Here is a 17545-nt window from a genome sequence, read left to right as displayed (position 1 = left end):
CACTTCTTTGAGCACAACTGGCATTTTCTGCAACTGAGGTCTTGTAATTCAGACACTACTATTTGAAGGCTGCTTTATCACAGGATCTGTGAAAGGGAAAAAAGGAATTTGTATAAAATTAACAAATGAGTAACAGTTTTGCATCCATGATTGAATATACAGTGTTTTATAATTTGCATTGATATTCATTAGAATTTCATATCGTCATCAAGCTTGACATACGAGTGTCCATTTTATTCTCTTGTCTGTCGTCACTATGCAGCACTCACACTAAACATAAGATTAGAAGAAGCCCAACAACCCTATTTACAGTGAGCAGAGTTCAATCACAAAGTCATTGATATTGATATTTGAAGCAATAAAGAAAACTGAGTTACAAAAAAAAAAATCTTTATAACAGAGGTGATACGACATTAAAACACTCTTCGCTTGTCTCTGCATTCAGATTTCAGTTTATTTTTTAATTTATGCAAACAGCATACATTTTCTTTACGCAAACAGCAACTTAAAACTTACCTGTAACTTCTGCGTGCAGCGTCTTCATCTGATCGCGTCTGATTGGTCAAACTGAATGTAGCTGCATTGAAAAAGACGCACTGTTACACTTTGTATCAAAAATACGACTAGCATAGAAAAGTAAAGTTAATCAAATACAAATCTTACCTGGAGTCACAAAATAACGGGGTTCCAAAAGCCACACGAAAGAAAAACTGAGATATTTTAGTGAAATCTCAGAGATTTATATCCCTCCGATGAAAGATGATTCATCAAAACGTTTCAAAAAGGCATCGAAAAAACAGTAATGCATATGAATCGCATGGTCTCTTCCAAGTGTTCTAAAGTGACACGATCGCTCTAATATATATATATCATTTAGCAGTTTAAATTAGTCTACTATTAACATTCAAGGCACATAGGCTTCGTATGCACAGCATATCTGTTAAACAGCTTCTCTCAGGTGAGAGCCTGCAGCTCATTATCATAAGAACCAATCAGAGCTGTTCAGCGACCTTGAAACCAATCAGGTTTCCTCACGTGTGTTACACATGTTGATTAAATTTAAACACAAGTAAATATATAGCAAACTTTTAAGTATCATTGGAAAATGGATTTATGGTGCATTTCAAATAATATGATGTTGAAATCCTTGTGGAAATTCCAGTAGTATACTATTACAATTAACATGTAACGGACAACAGCCTTTAAAGTAGTATAACCGTTTAAAATATGCTTATGGCAAAGATAAATATGCTTATGGCAGTGCTCAATAATAGTTGACAAATGTTTATAATACATTAAGTTGGTACACTGTAAATGTTAATGTTTTTCAAAATATCTTTATTTTGAAAATTTTAAAATTCTAAATATATAAATATTTAAAATAGGATATATTGCAGTAGGCCTACACATGGTTATTAAGTACATTTAAACCCACTTAAAGCTGAATCCTTTTGCTATTTTCTTAAAGTACATATAAAAATACTTTAAATAAGAGTAACATAACTAGGCTTTCTGTAAATACACTAATTTCACTAAAAGTATACTTGTGTTCAGCAATTTTTTAAAAAACGTATCAAAGCATATATTTATTACCAATGTACTTCTAGTAAACTGTTTAGAAATGTATTAAAAATATGCTTGTTTTCAGAATATGATAAAACTGTAACTAGCATATATCTATTAACAAAATACTTCTAGTATACTGTTTAGAAATATATTAAAATGCAATTCAAAATATTTTTAATGCACTTTTAATAAGCATATTGGGAATAAAAATGTATTATTAACAACTTGCATTTCAAGTATATTTTTTAATACATTTAATAATAGGCCTACGTCTTTTTCACCTGTTTACTTGTAATTAATTCATTTTGTACTGTATTTTTCATGAAAATCCATTAAAATTGAACTTAGTGACAGTATATATAAAATCCAGTAGAATTTTATATAAAGCATTCATAGCACACTTTTAAGTATTGCACTTATAAAACACTATTTGTTATACTTTATCTGACTACACTTAAAATCATTTGAAGTGTTCTAGTGCATTTATATTAAGTGTACTTAAGTACCACAGGTGGGAAAATGTACTTATGACTAGAACATTAGTAATATATTTGTGATTGTCATTTAAACTTAGAATTACTTTGTAAAAGTCTACTAAAATTGAACTAATTTTAAAGCATTGAAAGCATACTAATACAACTTTTCTGTATATTTTTGCAGTAGTATACTTTATTTCAATGCACTAATAAACTATTTAAATGTTAGTGAGAATTAGTGCATTTATATTGAGTGTACTTAAGTACCACAGTTGGGAAAATGTACTCTTAACCAGAACATTAGAAATATATTTGTAATGAAATGAATTTCATTTAAACTTAGGTTTACTAAATAAAAGTCTACTAAGATATAACTAATTTTAAAGCATTGAAAGAATACTTCTTAGAATTACACTAATAAAACTCCTCTGTATATTTTTGTGGTAGTATACTTTATTTCAATGCACTAATAAACTATTTAAGTGTTAGTGCTAATTAGTGCAATTATATTAAGTGTACTTATTTACCACAGCTGGGAAAATGTACTTATGTCTAATACATTAATAATATATTTGTAATAAAATGAACTTCATTTAAACTTAGGATTACTACATAAAAGTCTACTAAGATTGAACTAATGTTTAAAGCATTCAAAGCACACTTTTAACAAATACACTAATAAAACTCTCATGTATATTTTTGAGGTAGTATACTTTATTTCAATGCACTAAAAATCAATTTAAGTAGTACTGGTATTTAGTATACTTTTCCAAGTGCAGTGAAGTACTACTGAAGTACAAATATACTTTGAAATAGTGTATGTATAGTGTACAACTTTGACACTTTTATTTAGCACCAAAATAATGTACTACAAATGTACTTGCTTGTATTTAAGTATTTTTTTTAATGCACATTTAATGACCTGGGATCAAGAGCTCAGAGAGGTACGTTTAAAGTAGCTAGACAGATTCTGCCAGTGTTGGTTCAGTGTAAACAATGATGTACTTCTGAGTCCTTAAGATGGAGGGAAGTTAGCAAGGGAAGGGCCTAAAAATCTGAACTTGAGCGGAGTACCTCAACAGGACACTTGTAGATTTTGTTTTGAGAAATTAATTACCGATCATGAGTCTCTAATAATGAGCTGATGAACCTAGAGCAGGAATGCCCAATCCTGTTCCTGGAGATCTACATACATGCAGAGTTCAGATACAACCCTGATCGAACACACCTGCCCCTGAAGATCTTAGTTCACTGCTTCAGGTGTGATTGATCAGGGTTGGGTCTGAACTCTGAATGTACTTAGATCTCCAGGAACAGGATGTCTAGTGTTTCATTTCTATTCAACTGTGCTCCGTCTGTTTGATGCACATGTTTGTACTGGTATTCATTCACTGAAGTCTGTGAAGTTAACCATAGTTACAGTATAACCAGTTTTGTGCTGAGAAAACACATCTCATAAGCACTCATTCTTTCCGTCTAATATCACTAGTGTGATGGCTCTGTATCTGGATCGCTAACCGTGCCGGAGTACAGAATGGCTAATACTATTGTGTGTGCTATGTATGACATTACAACAACAAATATCTTCTATCACTTATTGAATAGTAAAACACTTTTCAATTAATTTAAATAATTTGAGTATGTTTAGGTTTATATCAGGTCTGGTGATGAACGTCTCGGTTACATAGGTAACCCTCGTTCCCTGAAGGAGGGAACGGAGACGTACGTCGGACAGACCGACGAATAGGAATCTCGCTAGAGAGGCCAATCTACTTCGAGTGTAACTAAACGAGCCAATGCACATTGGCATGCAATCATATGCATCAGCTGCTTGCCTCGCAGCGCGGGTATATAATGAGCAGCAGGTGCGTTGCATCTTCAGGTTTTCGCTGAGGAGCCGAACCGAGCAGGCGGCAGCATCAGCAGGACAACGCCTGTGGCGACGGGACGTACGTCTCCGTTCCCTCCTTCAGGGAACGAGGGTTACCTATGTAACCGAGACGTTCCCATTCAGTCGGTCACGTTCGACGTACGTCGGACAGACCGACGAATAGGAATCCCTACCAAAGCGCCACAGGAGCTGCCCTCTTCCAGCGCTCTGACGTGAGCCACCTGAACCCCTTTGCCTAAGGACGGTGGGACCAGGCTCACGCAGAGAGGGTCGATCACTGTTGTTCCCAAAACCCACTCCGTGCGACAATTGGATAACGCTGGGAAAGCGTAGCCTTACATGCGATAAGGAACGCTGCGGAAGCCATATCCTTCCCCGAAGGAGTTATATGGATAAGTACATATGGACTAACCTTGTAGGTTGTACAACATATGGAAGAACTGGGGTGACTCCACTCGATGAGAGATGGGTTCTCCCAGAGGGAAAGACACAGGCTTCGTTTAGGAGCAGCCGTGGAAAAAGCCATATGGGATCCCCGTAGGGTCACACATATGGAACCCAGCCTAAATCCGGTTCTCAAGGATACAACGGAGTATAGGCCTGGCGCCAGACGCTCCGCCACGTCAGCTGCCGAAGGGTAACCGGAGGACTCAACAGGGTCTGCCCGTAGGGACTCTCTGGAGAATAGAATGCGCATGTAGCGCAGCAAGCCGACACTAAGCCGGGGCCTCTCCGTGCCTCTGACCTGAGGCGAGAACACGGGAGGAGACCGGCTCGACACGAAGGCTATAGTATCTAGCGAACGTGTTAGGTGTCGCCCAGCCCGCAGCTCTACAAATGTCTGTTAGCGAGGCGCCACGAGCCAGCGCCCAGGAGGATGCCACACCTCTCGTGGAGTGGGCATGCAACCTGAGCGGGCAGGGCACGCCCTGAGCTTGGTAAGCCAGGGCGATGGCATCCACTATCCAGTGGGCCATCCTCTGCTTGGAGACAGCCTTTCCCTTCTGCTGGCCTCCGTAACAGACAAAGAGCTGGTCTGAGGTCCTGAAGCTTCGAGTTCTGTCTAAGTACAGTCGCAAGGCGCGAACTGGACAGAGCAAAGCCAGGGCTGGGTCTGCCTCCTCCGAGGGCAGCGCTTGCAGGCTCACTACCTGGTCCCTGAAGGGAGTGGTAGGAACCTTGGGCACGTAGCCAGGCCGGGGTCTCAGTACCACGTGGCTGTCACCCGGCCCGAACTCTAGGCACGATTCGTCGACCGAAAATGACTGCAGGTCCCCTACCCTCTTGATGGAGGCCAATGCCACCAGCAGCAAAGTCTTCATAGAGAGAATCTTTAAGTCTACTGACAGCAAAGGCTCAAAGGGAGCAATCTGGAGTGCTCTGAGCACCAGAGTAAGGTCCCAAGAGGGTATGGAGGGGGACGAGGAGGATTTAACCGTCTCGCCCCCCTAAGGAACCTGATGACCAGGTCGTGCTGACCAACAGATTTGCCATCTATGTGGTCGTGGTAAGCGGATATGGCAGCAGTATGGACTTTGAGGGTGGAGGGGGACAGCCTACGCTCCAACCCTTGCTGCAAGAAGGAAAGCACGACTCCGATCGAGCATCTTCGGGGGTCTTCTCGACGAGAAGAACACCTCTCGACGAACAGGTTCCACTTCGAGGCGTAAGCACGTCTCGTAGACAGTGCACGTGCCGAAGTGATGGTGTTAAGTACCTCAGAGGGTAAGTCACCTAGAACCTCCGCGTCCCGTCCAGGGACCAGACATGGAGTTTCCAGAGGTCTGGACGCGGGTGCCAAAGAGTGCCCCATCTCTGAGAGAGGAGGTCCTTCCTCAGAGGGATGGGCCAGGGAGGGGCTGTCGCGAGGAGTGAGAGTTCTGGGAACCAGGTCCGGTTGGGCCAGTAAGGCGCAACTAACAAGACCTGCTCCTCGTCCTCCCTGACTTTGCACAGGGTCTGTGCAAGTAGGCTCACTGGGGGAACGCATATTTGCGCAGGCCCCGGGGCCAGCTGTGAGCCAGTGCATCTGTCCCGAGTGTTCCCTCGGTCAGAGAGTAAAACAACTGGCAGTGGGAGGTTTCTGGTGAGGCAAACAGGTCTACCTGAGTCTCTCCGAACTCTCTCCAGATCAGCTGAACCACCTGGGGGTGGAGTCGCCACTCTCCGGGCAGCGCAGCTCGTGATAGCTCGTCGGCCACACGGGGGACATGAATGGCGCGAAGCGACCTCAGATGCTTCCGACTCCACAGGAGGAGATGGCGGGCGAGTTGCGACATGCGACGGGAGCGTAGACCACCTTGACGGTTGATGTACGCAACGGTCGCAGTGTTGTCCGTACGGACCAGTACATGCTTGCCCTGAAGCAGGCCTTTGAGGCGGCTCAGAGCAAGGCGTACTGCCAGCAACTCGAGGCAATTGATGTGCCAATGCAGATGGGGTCCCGTCCAAACCCCTGAGACTGCATGCCCGTTGTACGTGGCACCCCAGCCGGTGGTAGAAGCATCTGTGAAAACCACAGCATGCCGGGACACTTGTTCTAGGGGCACTCCTGCCCGAAGAAACAAAGGGTCCGACCACGGACTGAAGGTTCGGCGGCACTCCTGAGTGATTGGCACCCGGAACGTGCCGCGTTGCCACACCCATCTCGGGACTCGGCCGTGAAGCCAGTGCTGAAGCGGTCTCATATGAAGCAGACCGAGCGGTGTTACAGCCGCTGCAGCCGCCATATGCCCCAGGAGCCTCTGAAAGAACTTCAGTGGGACCGCTGTCCTGCCATTGAACGTATTCAGGCAGTTCAACACCGACCGAGCACGTTCCTCTGTGAGGCGTGCTATCTGTTCGACCGAATCCAACTCCATACCGAGAAAAGAGATCCTCTGCACTGGGGCGAGTTTGCTCTTTTCCCAGTTGACCCGAAGCCCCAACTGGCTGAGGTGACTGAGCACCAAATCCCTGTGTTCGCACAACTGATCCCGAGACTGTGCTAGGATAAGCCAGTCGTCTAGATAGTTGAGAATGCGAACACCCTGTTCTCTCATGGGAACAAGGGCTCCCTCCACGACTTTCGTGAAGACGCGGGGAGACAGGGCCAGCCCGAAGGGTAGGACTCTGTACTGATATGCTCGACCTTCGAACGCGAATCTCAGGAATGGCCTGTGTCGCGGAAGAATCGAAACATGGAAGTACGCGTCCTTCAGGTCGATCGCTGCAAACCAATCTCGGGGACGGATGCACTCGAAAATGCGTTTCTGCGTGAGCATTTTGAACGGTAGCTTGTGAAGGCTCCGATTCAAAACTCGCAGGTCCAAGATCGGTCGTAACCCGCCGCTTTTCTTGGGTACAATGAAGTAGGGGCTGTAGAACCCCGACCTCAAATCGGCTGGAGGGACCGGCTCTATCGCGTCCTTCGCCAGTAGGACTGCGATCTCCGCACGCAGAACAGGGGCATCGGCATCTTTCACTGTAGTGAAGAGGATGCCCCTGAACTTGGGGGGGCGCCGGGCGAACTGAATCGCATAGCCGAGCCTGATGGTCCGAAGGAGCCAGCGAGACGGACTGGGGAGCGCTAGCCAGGCTCCCAGAGACCGCGCAAGCGGCACCAAGGGGACCACCGGCGTACCCGCCGCGGGGCAGCGAGGTGGAACGCAGGGACGCGGCCCGGGAGGCTCTCTGTGTGAGGCGGCCCGAAGCGGGGTCACAGTGTGCTGTGCAACACTTACCTGCTTCCACGGGTGGACAGAGGGAGCAGTTGAGGTTTTGCCTACCTGCTGCTCGCTGCTGTCCGCTGGCGACAGAAGAGGTGGATGAGAGTGGTGAGGTTCTAGCCCTCCCACTGCTCTCCGAGCCCTCTTCGGACCCGGAGATAGAGGAAACTGCTCTTTTATTGAAAATTTGGGTACCGCTGACCGTTGAGCCAGCAGCGGAACAAAAAGGGGAAACAAAAGATTCTCCACCCGGCCCTCCTCCGGGGGAAGGAGCGGTGCGGTCACCACCTCCTGAAGAGCAGTCCCGTCCATCTCCGGGTCGCCCGTCCTAGGGCTGCTTGGACTTGGCCTTGCCACCCTTCTTCTTAGGGGGTGGCTGGACGCTCCACGATGCCGCTTGGATGGAGGCTGCTGCTGCTGGGGCGTCGGAGCGGGGGCGGCTGCAGGGGGGCGCCCTCGGCGCAGGCAGTCTGAGGTGCCGCCGGCGGTGGAGGTGCAGCAGCTGACCGCCTCGGCAGGATGTGACTAATCGCCTCTGACTGCTTTTGTACAGCCGAGAACTGTTGGGCAAAGTTCTCGACCGCGTCGCCGAAGAGGCCGGTCTGGGACACGGGGGAATTAAGAAACCTGACTTTGTCGGTATCCCTCATGACCGCAAGACACAGCCAGAGATGGCGTTCCTGGACCACCATGGTGGACATCGCACGACCCACTGACCGCGCCGTAACCTTCGTCGCTCGGAGCGCGAGGTCCGTCGCGGCACGAAGTTCTTGTAGAACTTGCGGATCGTGACCACCCTCGTGCAGGTCCTTCAGTGCCTTGGCCTGATGGACCTGCAACAACGCCATAGCGTGTAAGGCGGAAGCGGCTTCCCCACAGGCCTGATAAGCCTTGCCGGTAAGATCCGACGAGTACTTACAGGCCCGGGAAGGGAGAGACGGCTCCCCCCGCCAGGTGGAGTTAGGGCACAGTTGCATAGCAACGGCCCGTTCCACAGGGGGTATGCGCGTATAACCCTTAGCCGCTCCACCATCAAGGGTGGTGAGGGAGGAGGACCCACCGACACGGCTTCGGGCAGTAAAAGGTGCCGTCCACGTGCCAGTGAGCTCTTCATGCACCTCCGGGAAGAAAGGCACTGGGGTGGGGGGCTGAGAACCAGCCCTTGCCACCCCGAGATACCAATCATCCAACCTCGAGGGCTCGGGACACGGTGGAGGGTTCCACACGAGCCCGACCCTGTTGGCGGCCCGGGAAAGCATAGCCATCATTTCCGGGTCTGAATCGGGCACAGTCGTCACTCCCGAGGGAGGCAGCTGCGCCGAATCGTCATCCCCAGAAGCGTCAGGCTCACCCTCCGATGCAGCGATCGACATCCGGTCGTCTTGGGGAGCTCCGAAGGATACGGATGGTACACACCTCTGGGGTGGTCCACCGCGTTCCCCCGGCAGCTCTACTGGCTGCGGAGCGCAAGAGGGGTGAGGGTTCCTAGGGGCTTGGTTCCCCGAAGGAAACGCGCTCACCGTGATCCTCAAGTCACCAGCCCCGCCGCCCGAAGCAACCCTCTGAGGAGGATTGGAACGAGGCGTCGGGACCGGGACTCCACCCCTTTGCAGAAAGTGGAGTCTCGACCGCAGCTCCGCGACGGTCATCTTCCCACAATGGGTACATGACTCGTCCACAGACGCCGCCTCAGCGTGCCTCAAGCCCAAGCACGCTATACAGCGCTGGTGACCATCCCGAGGCGCCAGGTAACGACCGCATCCAGAAACACACAAGTAGAACGACATCTTTAAAAAGTCGCGAACTACTCGTGTAAGCTCTTTCAAGGACTGACTCTTTTAGGTGCTGAAGCACGCAGGGGAAAAGCCGCTGCAGCACAGACAGGGAAATGTGCAGCCTGTCGTGTGCACTCTCCTTGAAGGCGCTCTCTTACCAGCTGTAATAACAGCTTTTTAGCGCTCTAGGCGCACCGTTTCACCAGCCGTGAGAACGGCCTTCACGCTGATTACAGCTTTTGCTCAAATAAAAAAGGCAAAGAAAAACAAAGGAGAAATCGGCCCCGCTGCTGCGCTGTCCGCCTGCACCGCAACCAAGAGACGTCTCGAAGAGCAGACTCGTTCACACTCGTGGTTTCAGTAGCTATCTTCTTCAGTGTTGAGAAGGTTTGGCTCCGAAGCGAAAAGCTGAAGATGCAACGCACCTGCTGCTCATTATATACCCGCGCTGCGAGGCAAGCAGCTGATGCATATGATTGCATGCCAATGTGCATTGGCTCGTTTAGTTACACTCGAAGTAGATTGGCCTCTCTAGCGAGATTCTATTCGTCGGTCTGTCCGACGTACGTCGAACGTGACCGACTGAATGGGAACAGAAATTGTAGTTTGTAAATTCCTCCATCAATGTCAGCTCTCCTCTAACAAACTGATGATCTTAACCAGATGTGAAAAATACAGCAGACATACAAAATGTGCAGTGGTGAGTCCCTTTGGACAAGGTTTGAAAACCACTGGTGTATAAGATCTATAGACGGGCAACTCTGGTCCTGAAGGGACACTATTCTGCAGAGTCCATCCCTGATCAAACACACATGTAAAAAATTAACCCAACCCTAAAATGTAACGGTAAAGGCTGATTTATATTTCTGTGTCGCACCTTCACCCGAGACGCTGCGCAGTATGCTAGGGGTGTGCACAAATAGTCCAATATTTGAATATCCGATCTGTAATTTATATTCGAAAAAATAAAAAGACTATACGAATTTTACTATGTTGATCTGCTGGCCGTAATGCAGTGAATCCATGATAAATCCTAAGAAATAAAAATACAAAGTTCTGGCATGAAACTCTAGATGGCACAGACTAATAGGTCCTTTAACACAACCTGCTAATTATCGCATCATTATCTATAGGTCACAGATGATTGGTTCCTGCTGTATTAGTAGCCAATGAGCTTGTGTGCTTAATATTTAAATACATGAGTAAGTATTGCTTAGTAGCGCAGCATGCTTCAGAATTCATCTAAAGCCGGGTTCACACTGTGCGATTTATAATAGTCCTTTACGATGGTTACTTGTCAGACTGTACGAACATGATCCTCATGTCACACTGTTGGATCTCATCTGTCATTAATGTCAGACTGCACGACAGCCTCATGAAAACTTGTCCGGAGTTTTACATCATCAAACATGACAGTGAGCTGCGTTACACACGGGACAGAAATGGTGGCTAACAACGACATCTCTATCATTAATTTTGATGACGTTTGTCTTGAAAAACGAAGGCAATTTGGCGATTGTCGTAGGAGAAGTCACACTGGAGGATTGTGCGCAAAATCTTCTGACACTGCCAGAACTTCGTCTGAGGTAAAATTTGATCGCAACGGTCATTAACCGGCTGAAGGTGAACATGTCAAACTAGCAATCAAAGATGACAGATTTTACGCGCATCGGAGAAAAGAGCAAGGCTAGCATTTGTGCTTATAAAACTTAAACTTTTTAATTAAAAAAAAAAAATGACCAATCGTTTCGCTAGATAAGATCCTTTTTCATCGTCTGGTGTCGTTTAAAGCCCTTTGAAGCTGCAATGAAGCTGCCATTTGGACCTTCAACCGTTGGGCGCCCATTGAAATGAATGATAAGGAGAAAAATCCTGGAATGTTTACATCAAAAACCTTAATTTCTTTTCGACTGAAGAAAGAAAGACATGGACATCTTGGATGACATGGGGGTGAGTAAATTATTTGCAAAAGTTTATTTAAAAGTGAACTTATCCTTTAACCGGCTGACGGTGAACTTGTCAAACTAGCGATCAAAGACTACAGATTTTAGGCTAGGATTATAGGAATCTTTTAGTATTTGCAAAATTTGTCTCAGACGACCAAATCGTGGCCAAAATCACACAGTGTGAACCAGCCTTAAGATAAGTACATGGGTTCTTATACTACCACTGCATTTGCGTAGTCTGTCATATCAACAGTCTGTTTAATGCTTAGAGAGATTTACTAAGCATTTTAGCAGCTAGTGCATATGCATGTTTTATAATGATACAGAGACAAGCTTGCTGAACTTTAAATGGAAGCGTGTTTTGCTTGTATCACATTCTAACGAAGCTACAGCAAGTATTTTGTACAGCAGCAGCAGTATGAATAACAAATTCAGATAGCAATGGAGTGGATATCAACAACATAAAAGAACGCAGCAGATGTTGCATGCAGGGCTAAAGTAACCTGTTTGCTATTGAGTGAGATGAGTTTGTCGGCTAATGAGTGATCATGCAATGTGAATATATCATGATTAAAATGCAAACAATGTTTTCATCTGTATTCAGATTTTATTGTGCATTTACTTTTCATACTACAGGACGAACAGCGATTTTGCAAGGTCGGTAAGTCATTTAATTAATGGATTTCACGTAGAATGATATTTATCATTTCTGCTTACCTTAGAGTGTGCCAAGGCAGTTCCATGTGTTTTTCAAACGAAGCAAGAGCGCCTCAGTTGATGCTTAATGTGTAATTTTGTGTTATAATCTGTATAGTATAATTCCTGTTGCGCTCTGGATAACTTCAGGTGTTTTCTATATGCGGTGTGTTGCAACGGCAGGCAGTGTGGCCGAATTATGGACAAGCTTTGTTAATCTAAGCAGTGCTGCATGTCCGTTAGAAATCTCTCTCTCTCTCTGCTTAAAATGCAGAGGTATCCATTAACAGGAGCGTAAATAGGAGGCACTTTGCAGTGTGGTGGTCAGCCATTGACGTAGCGGAACTTTGAGTTCGCTACTGAGAAAAGTGAATGCGGCCATACGTTTTAATTTGTAAATCTGTGAGGGCTGACAGTCAGTTGCACGCTGAGAAATTATGTTATGGGATTCACTGTCAAATTGCATCCACTGCCATAACCATTGCATATGGGACAAAGATGTAATAGAAATGCATTAGCATGCAACTCAGACAAGATAGAATATTAATTAAAAATATTGAGTTCTGTTAATCTCATTGATATTATGATGTGTAAATATAAATGTTTCATAGTATTGCTCAACTTCAACAACTCTTCAGGGCTGATGTTTTATGTACCTACATGTTTCGGGCTGGGTCAGCTGATGCATGTTGAAGTCATGCTAATTAATTTTCCTTTCATCTGAATGAGATTACTTTTAGGAGTATATAGGGTTACAATGACATTATCAAATGATGCTACATCATTATACTATTATTTGCTCAGGTGATTGAGGAGGGTTTCTTATCTCTATTAGCCTGCAATGTTTTACCATTTGTTAAAGCCACACATAATGTGTGTTCTAATTGGTATGTTTGAGCCTTTTGGCTCAGACACACATTTACATAGGCCACTAGAGCTAAGCCATTCGGCGTGATAGCCCAGGCACACATAGTCTAATAGGCAACTAGAGCCAAGCCTTACGGCCCAGAATATTTGTTGTGGCAAAAATGAGCCAGGCACACATAGATAGCTTACACACGGTTCCTATGGCTCTTCGAAGCAGCAGCAGTACATTTGTTTTGGCGGTAGATCTGCTGGGGGGTGAGGGTGAATCATTATCTTGCCTTCTGCATTGATGGGGGATCTCTGACATCTTTGGGCTTGTATTGTCCAATATCATGTAACCTGCTCTGTTGGGGGGTTATTCATGTACGCTATATTGTACAGCAGCAGCATGTCTTACTTGCTCACAGCAGCGGGTCATGTATGTATTGGCAGTAGCAAGTCCCATACTTGCTCTGCAGCAGCAGCAATAAAGCAGCAGCAGCGTAGCAGATCTATTCCACCAAGACCAAATATATCTACATTGTCATATCCATTACCATACCAAACACTCCGAGAGTTTTCATGACTTGCAGTTATAACTAAATGCACCGGGTGGTGCTGTGGAGCATGTTTAATAGGTTTATTTTATTTGATTGTCGCAAAATGTTGTTGCCTGCCTCGCGAAGTTTGGAATTACTTAGATGAAAATGATCTTACACAATGGAATTACTTTTAATCAAATGAATTAATGAAACTGAGTTATAATAATATCACCACCATAATGAGAAAACACATGAAATCTAAACACCCGTCAAATGAGGAAAGAAAGCTGTTCATCACTGCATTCACAACAGGTAAGCGCAGCTGTAACCTGAGTGAGCCGATAAGATAACTTATCTAATAGCAAAATGATTTTGAGACATATGCTTCCTTTAAGTTTCACAGAGGGAGATATATTTACGAACAGAAAATACAAAGTGCTGCTGTTAGAAACTTAGCTTAGCACAGCGTTATGTATTATTGTTATATTTGTGTTTCTGCAACGTCTGTCAGTGCAGCTCATTTTCTCACCCGAGCATGTGGATATTATAGTTTTTTCTCAACATGTACATGTGAAACAATATAAACACGATAATCATAAGATGACTCGAGTGTATTATGTACATTACGTTTTGTACGATAACTGCCGCTGTCTGCTTTATTAGTGTTTTTCCCGTTGTTTTCTTTTGTTCCTTGTATGTGTAATGTATGGGACGCGACAACAGAGTTGGAGATCCACATGCAGACTTTATTAATAGGATGAGCGTAGTCATATAGGCAGAGGGTCAAACACCAGCAAACAGAAACGAGAAAAATAATCCAATCACAGGCAGCAAACAATCATAAACACGGAAACAGTCCAGGGTCAAAAACACGGAGACAAGGCCGGATACAAGGCTAAACAATAGCTGTCTCATTTCGAAGGCTGCATCCTCCAGAGGTTGCAGAGATAAACATTGTAGTCAATCATAGACATGTTGAGCGATTGAAAGCTGTGATCTCATCATTGCAACTAAATTTCTCTACACAAACAAATGCTTTCATCTTCATTAACAGTGCAAACGCGATATAAGAGATTCACTGAATAAAATGGGAGTTTTGCACGTCAGTCACTGATAAACTCACGCTGTTTAATTGACAGTTTCAGCGTGCTGCTCCAACGATTGCAAAGGGGACTTTCTTTGAGCTTTCTTTATATAATTCAGTCACTGTTAAATAACTGATTATTTTTATCCTACTAAGAGAAACAACGCAAGGTGAAGTTTAGTCACTGGTTTGAGTTACTGACACTAGGCATGTGACGGTATCAAATTTTCATGTTGCGATTAATTGATGAAGCTTTTATCACGGTATTATCGCGATATTAAAATAAGTTGCAAAACCATTTTTGTCATAATTTAACAGGTTTAAGAACTCTTTTTTTTAATAAAACAAAAACAACTCTGACTGAAATTTTTAAACAGATTAAAATGCAAAAGAATTAGGCTATAACGAACAACAGATAACACTTTACTCTATAAGCATTAGATTTAACACAGTTAAATACTTAGGCTACCTATTCTATTGCATGTCATGCGCGATTCTGTGGGCGGGGCTAAACAGGCAGGGATTAAGTAGGCGTTGATCTTCTTCTGCAGAGGCGGTGCTTGCTGCCCTTTGACCTCATAGATCCCCACTTTGTAAATCCCGTCTTTTTCTGGGTCTGGTGTCAATTAAAGCTTTTATTGGACTAATAAGGAAGTTTTCAACTCTAAAACTTACAGAATATTCTTTTAGTATGATGACCTCTTATGTGTCAAAAGGAAAATTTGATTTCTCAGTTCATCACCCATTTAAAGGCAAGTAGTTTCAAGCTTGTTTTTGTTTTAAACTTTGTTCTGCCTAATATCCTCCTCCTTTGTCTCTGTAACAGATATCTGTTGTACATTAGCCAGCTCAAGCATAACCCAAAATAAAACAAATACATTTTCTTGTCAAATTACATACAAATTTATTATTAATTTTCATTCATTGTCTGAGAGCGCAACAAGGCTGCTGTGAACATGTTGGCATAGCAACGATATACTTCCTGTTTTCTTTCCTGCCTGTGTGTCCTAAAAAAGACGTCTCATTTAATTCTGGCTAAGAATACTCCATATACTGCATCCTTCACAGAATTCGTCATCTTGACGCAAAAGTAAAAATCAGCCTTAAGTCTTCAGGAATGCTTGAAAATTATAGGCAGGTGCATTTGATTAGGGATGAAACTTAACTCTGCAAAAGAGTGGTCCTCCAGTACCAAAGCTGCCCATCCCTGATCCACAGGATACAAACATGTTGTTGGTTTTGAAGCTTTTAAATGTCTAAATTGTTTTATGTCTACTTTTGCCCTAGACCTAATGGCACTGAAAGAGGCGAGTCATGAACTTAATGAAAGGCAAGAAGAGGAAGAACATTATTATAAACATCATTTCATGACTGGGGAAAGAGCAACACAGAAAAAAGAGCTCAAAAGACTGGAACTAAGAGTTCTGGAGAGAAGCCTTTCACTTGCCAACAGTGTGGAAAGAGTTTCAGACCTAAAAGAAACCTTAAAGTCAACATGATAATTCACACTGGAGAAAAGCCTTACACCTGCCAACAGTGTGGAAAGAGTTTCACACGTAAAGAAAGCCTTGAAGGCCACATGAGAATTCACACTGGAGAAAAGCCTTACACCTGCCAACAGTGTGGAAAGAGTTTCAATAGAAAAGGAAAACTTGAAAACCACATGAGAGTTCACACTGGAGAGAAGCCCTTCACCTGCCAACAGTGTGGACAGAATTTCAGTCATAAAATAAGCCTTATAAGGCCATATGAGAATTCACACTGGAGAGAAACCTTTCACCTGCCAACAATGTGGATAGAGTTTCACACGTGAAGAAAGCCTTAAAGTCCACATGAGAATTCATACTGGAGAAAAGCTTTACATCTGTCAAGAGTGTGGAAAGAGTTTCAGTCACAAAAGAAGCCTTACAGTCCACATGAGAATTCATACTGGAGAAAAGCTTTACATCTGCCAACAGTGTGGAAAGAGTTTCAGTAGAAAAGGAAGACTTGAAAACCACATGACAGTTCACACTGGAGAGAAGCCCTTCACCTGCCAACAGTGTGGAAAGAGTTTCACACGTGAAAACCACCTTAAAGACCACATGAGAATTCACACTGGAGAGAAGCCTGGTTTAGATAGAAAATTCAAATAAAAATTGACAAAATGAATTGTCTTTATTCTTTCTGTGTTAAACTAAGTGTTGTTTATCATGAGACTGCAGTGCTCGTAAACATAATCAATGTAGCCTATTATTAGCCCTTTTAAATATTCTTTTGCCCTTGTGCTTGGGAGTTTGTTGTCATTTTCTCTGTGCTCATATTTTAATATTCATTATTCTGTATAATGGGTTTGTTGTATGTCTGTGCTCCATTGGTTGCATCTCCCCTCTTCCCCCTTCTCCCACTTTTCCAGAGCTTTACACGCCCATTTTCACAGAGATTTTGAGCTTTGAGGTGTGAACGACCAGGGGAAAACGGGGGTTTCATGAACCTTTAACAATGGACAATTTATATATATATATATATATATATATATATATACACACACACACACACCTAAAGGATGATTAGGAACACCATACTAATACTGTGTTTGATCCCCTTTCGCCTTCAGAACTGCCTTTATTCTATGTGGCATTGATTTAACAAGGTGCTGAAAGCATTCTTTAGAAATGTTGGCCCATACTGATAGGATAGTACTTGCAGTTGATGGAGATTTGTGGGATGCACATACAGGGCACGAAGCTCCCGTTCCACCACATCCCAAAGATGCTCTATTGGGTTGAGATATGTTGACTGTGGGGGCCATTTTAGTACAGTGAACTCATTGTCATGCTCAAGAAACCAATTTGAAATGATTCGAGCTTTGTGACATGGTGCATTATCCTGCTGGAAGTAGCCATCAGAGGATGGGTACATGGTGGTCATAAAGGGATGGACATGGTCAGAAACAATGCTCAGGTAGGCTGTGGCATTTAAACGATGCCCAATTGGCACTAAGGGGCCTAAAGTGTGCCAAGAAAACATCCCCCAC

At 44.2% G+C, this 17545-nt stretch overlaps 1 protein-coding gene across 1 annotated transcript; it reads left to right on the top strand.

Moving 5' to 3' along the window:
* The first annotated feature begins 11262 nt into the window (after positions 1-11262).
* LOC137016948 (gastrula zinc finger protein XlCGF8.2DB-like) lies at positions 11263-16344 on the top strand. The gene is made up of 2 exons (XM_067380824.1): positions 11263-11365; positions 15817-16344. The coding sequence occupies exon 2, from the start codon at positions 16025-16027 to the stop codon at positions 16340-16342; it is 318 nt and encodes a 105-aa protein (XP_067236925.1). The 5' UTR covers positions 11263-11365; positions 15817-16024; the 3' UTR covers positions 16343-16344.
* The last annotated feature ends 1201 nt before the right edge of the window (positions 16345-17545 follow it).

The sequence above is a fragment of the Chanodichthys erythropterus genome, unplaced genomic scaffold (genome assembly GCF_024489055.1).
Source record: "Chanodichthys erythropterus isolate Z2021 unplaced genomic scaffold, ASM2448905v1 ctg002290_np12, whole genome shotgun sequence".
In the NCBI taxonomy this organism is placed as follows: Eukaryota; Metazoa; Chordata; class Actinopteri; order Cypriniformes; family Xenocyprididae; genus Chanodichthys; species Chanodichthys erythropterus.
The sequence above is the reverse complement of the archived record's forward strand: the minus strand, read 5'-3'. Positions and strand labels throughout refer to the sequence as shown.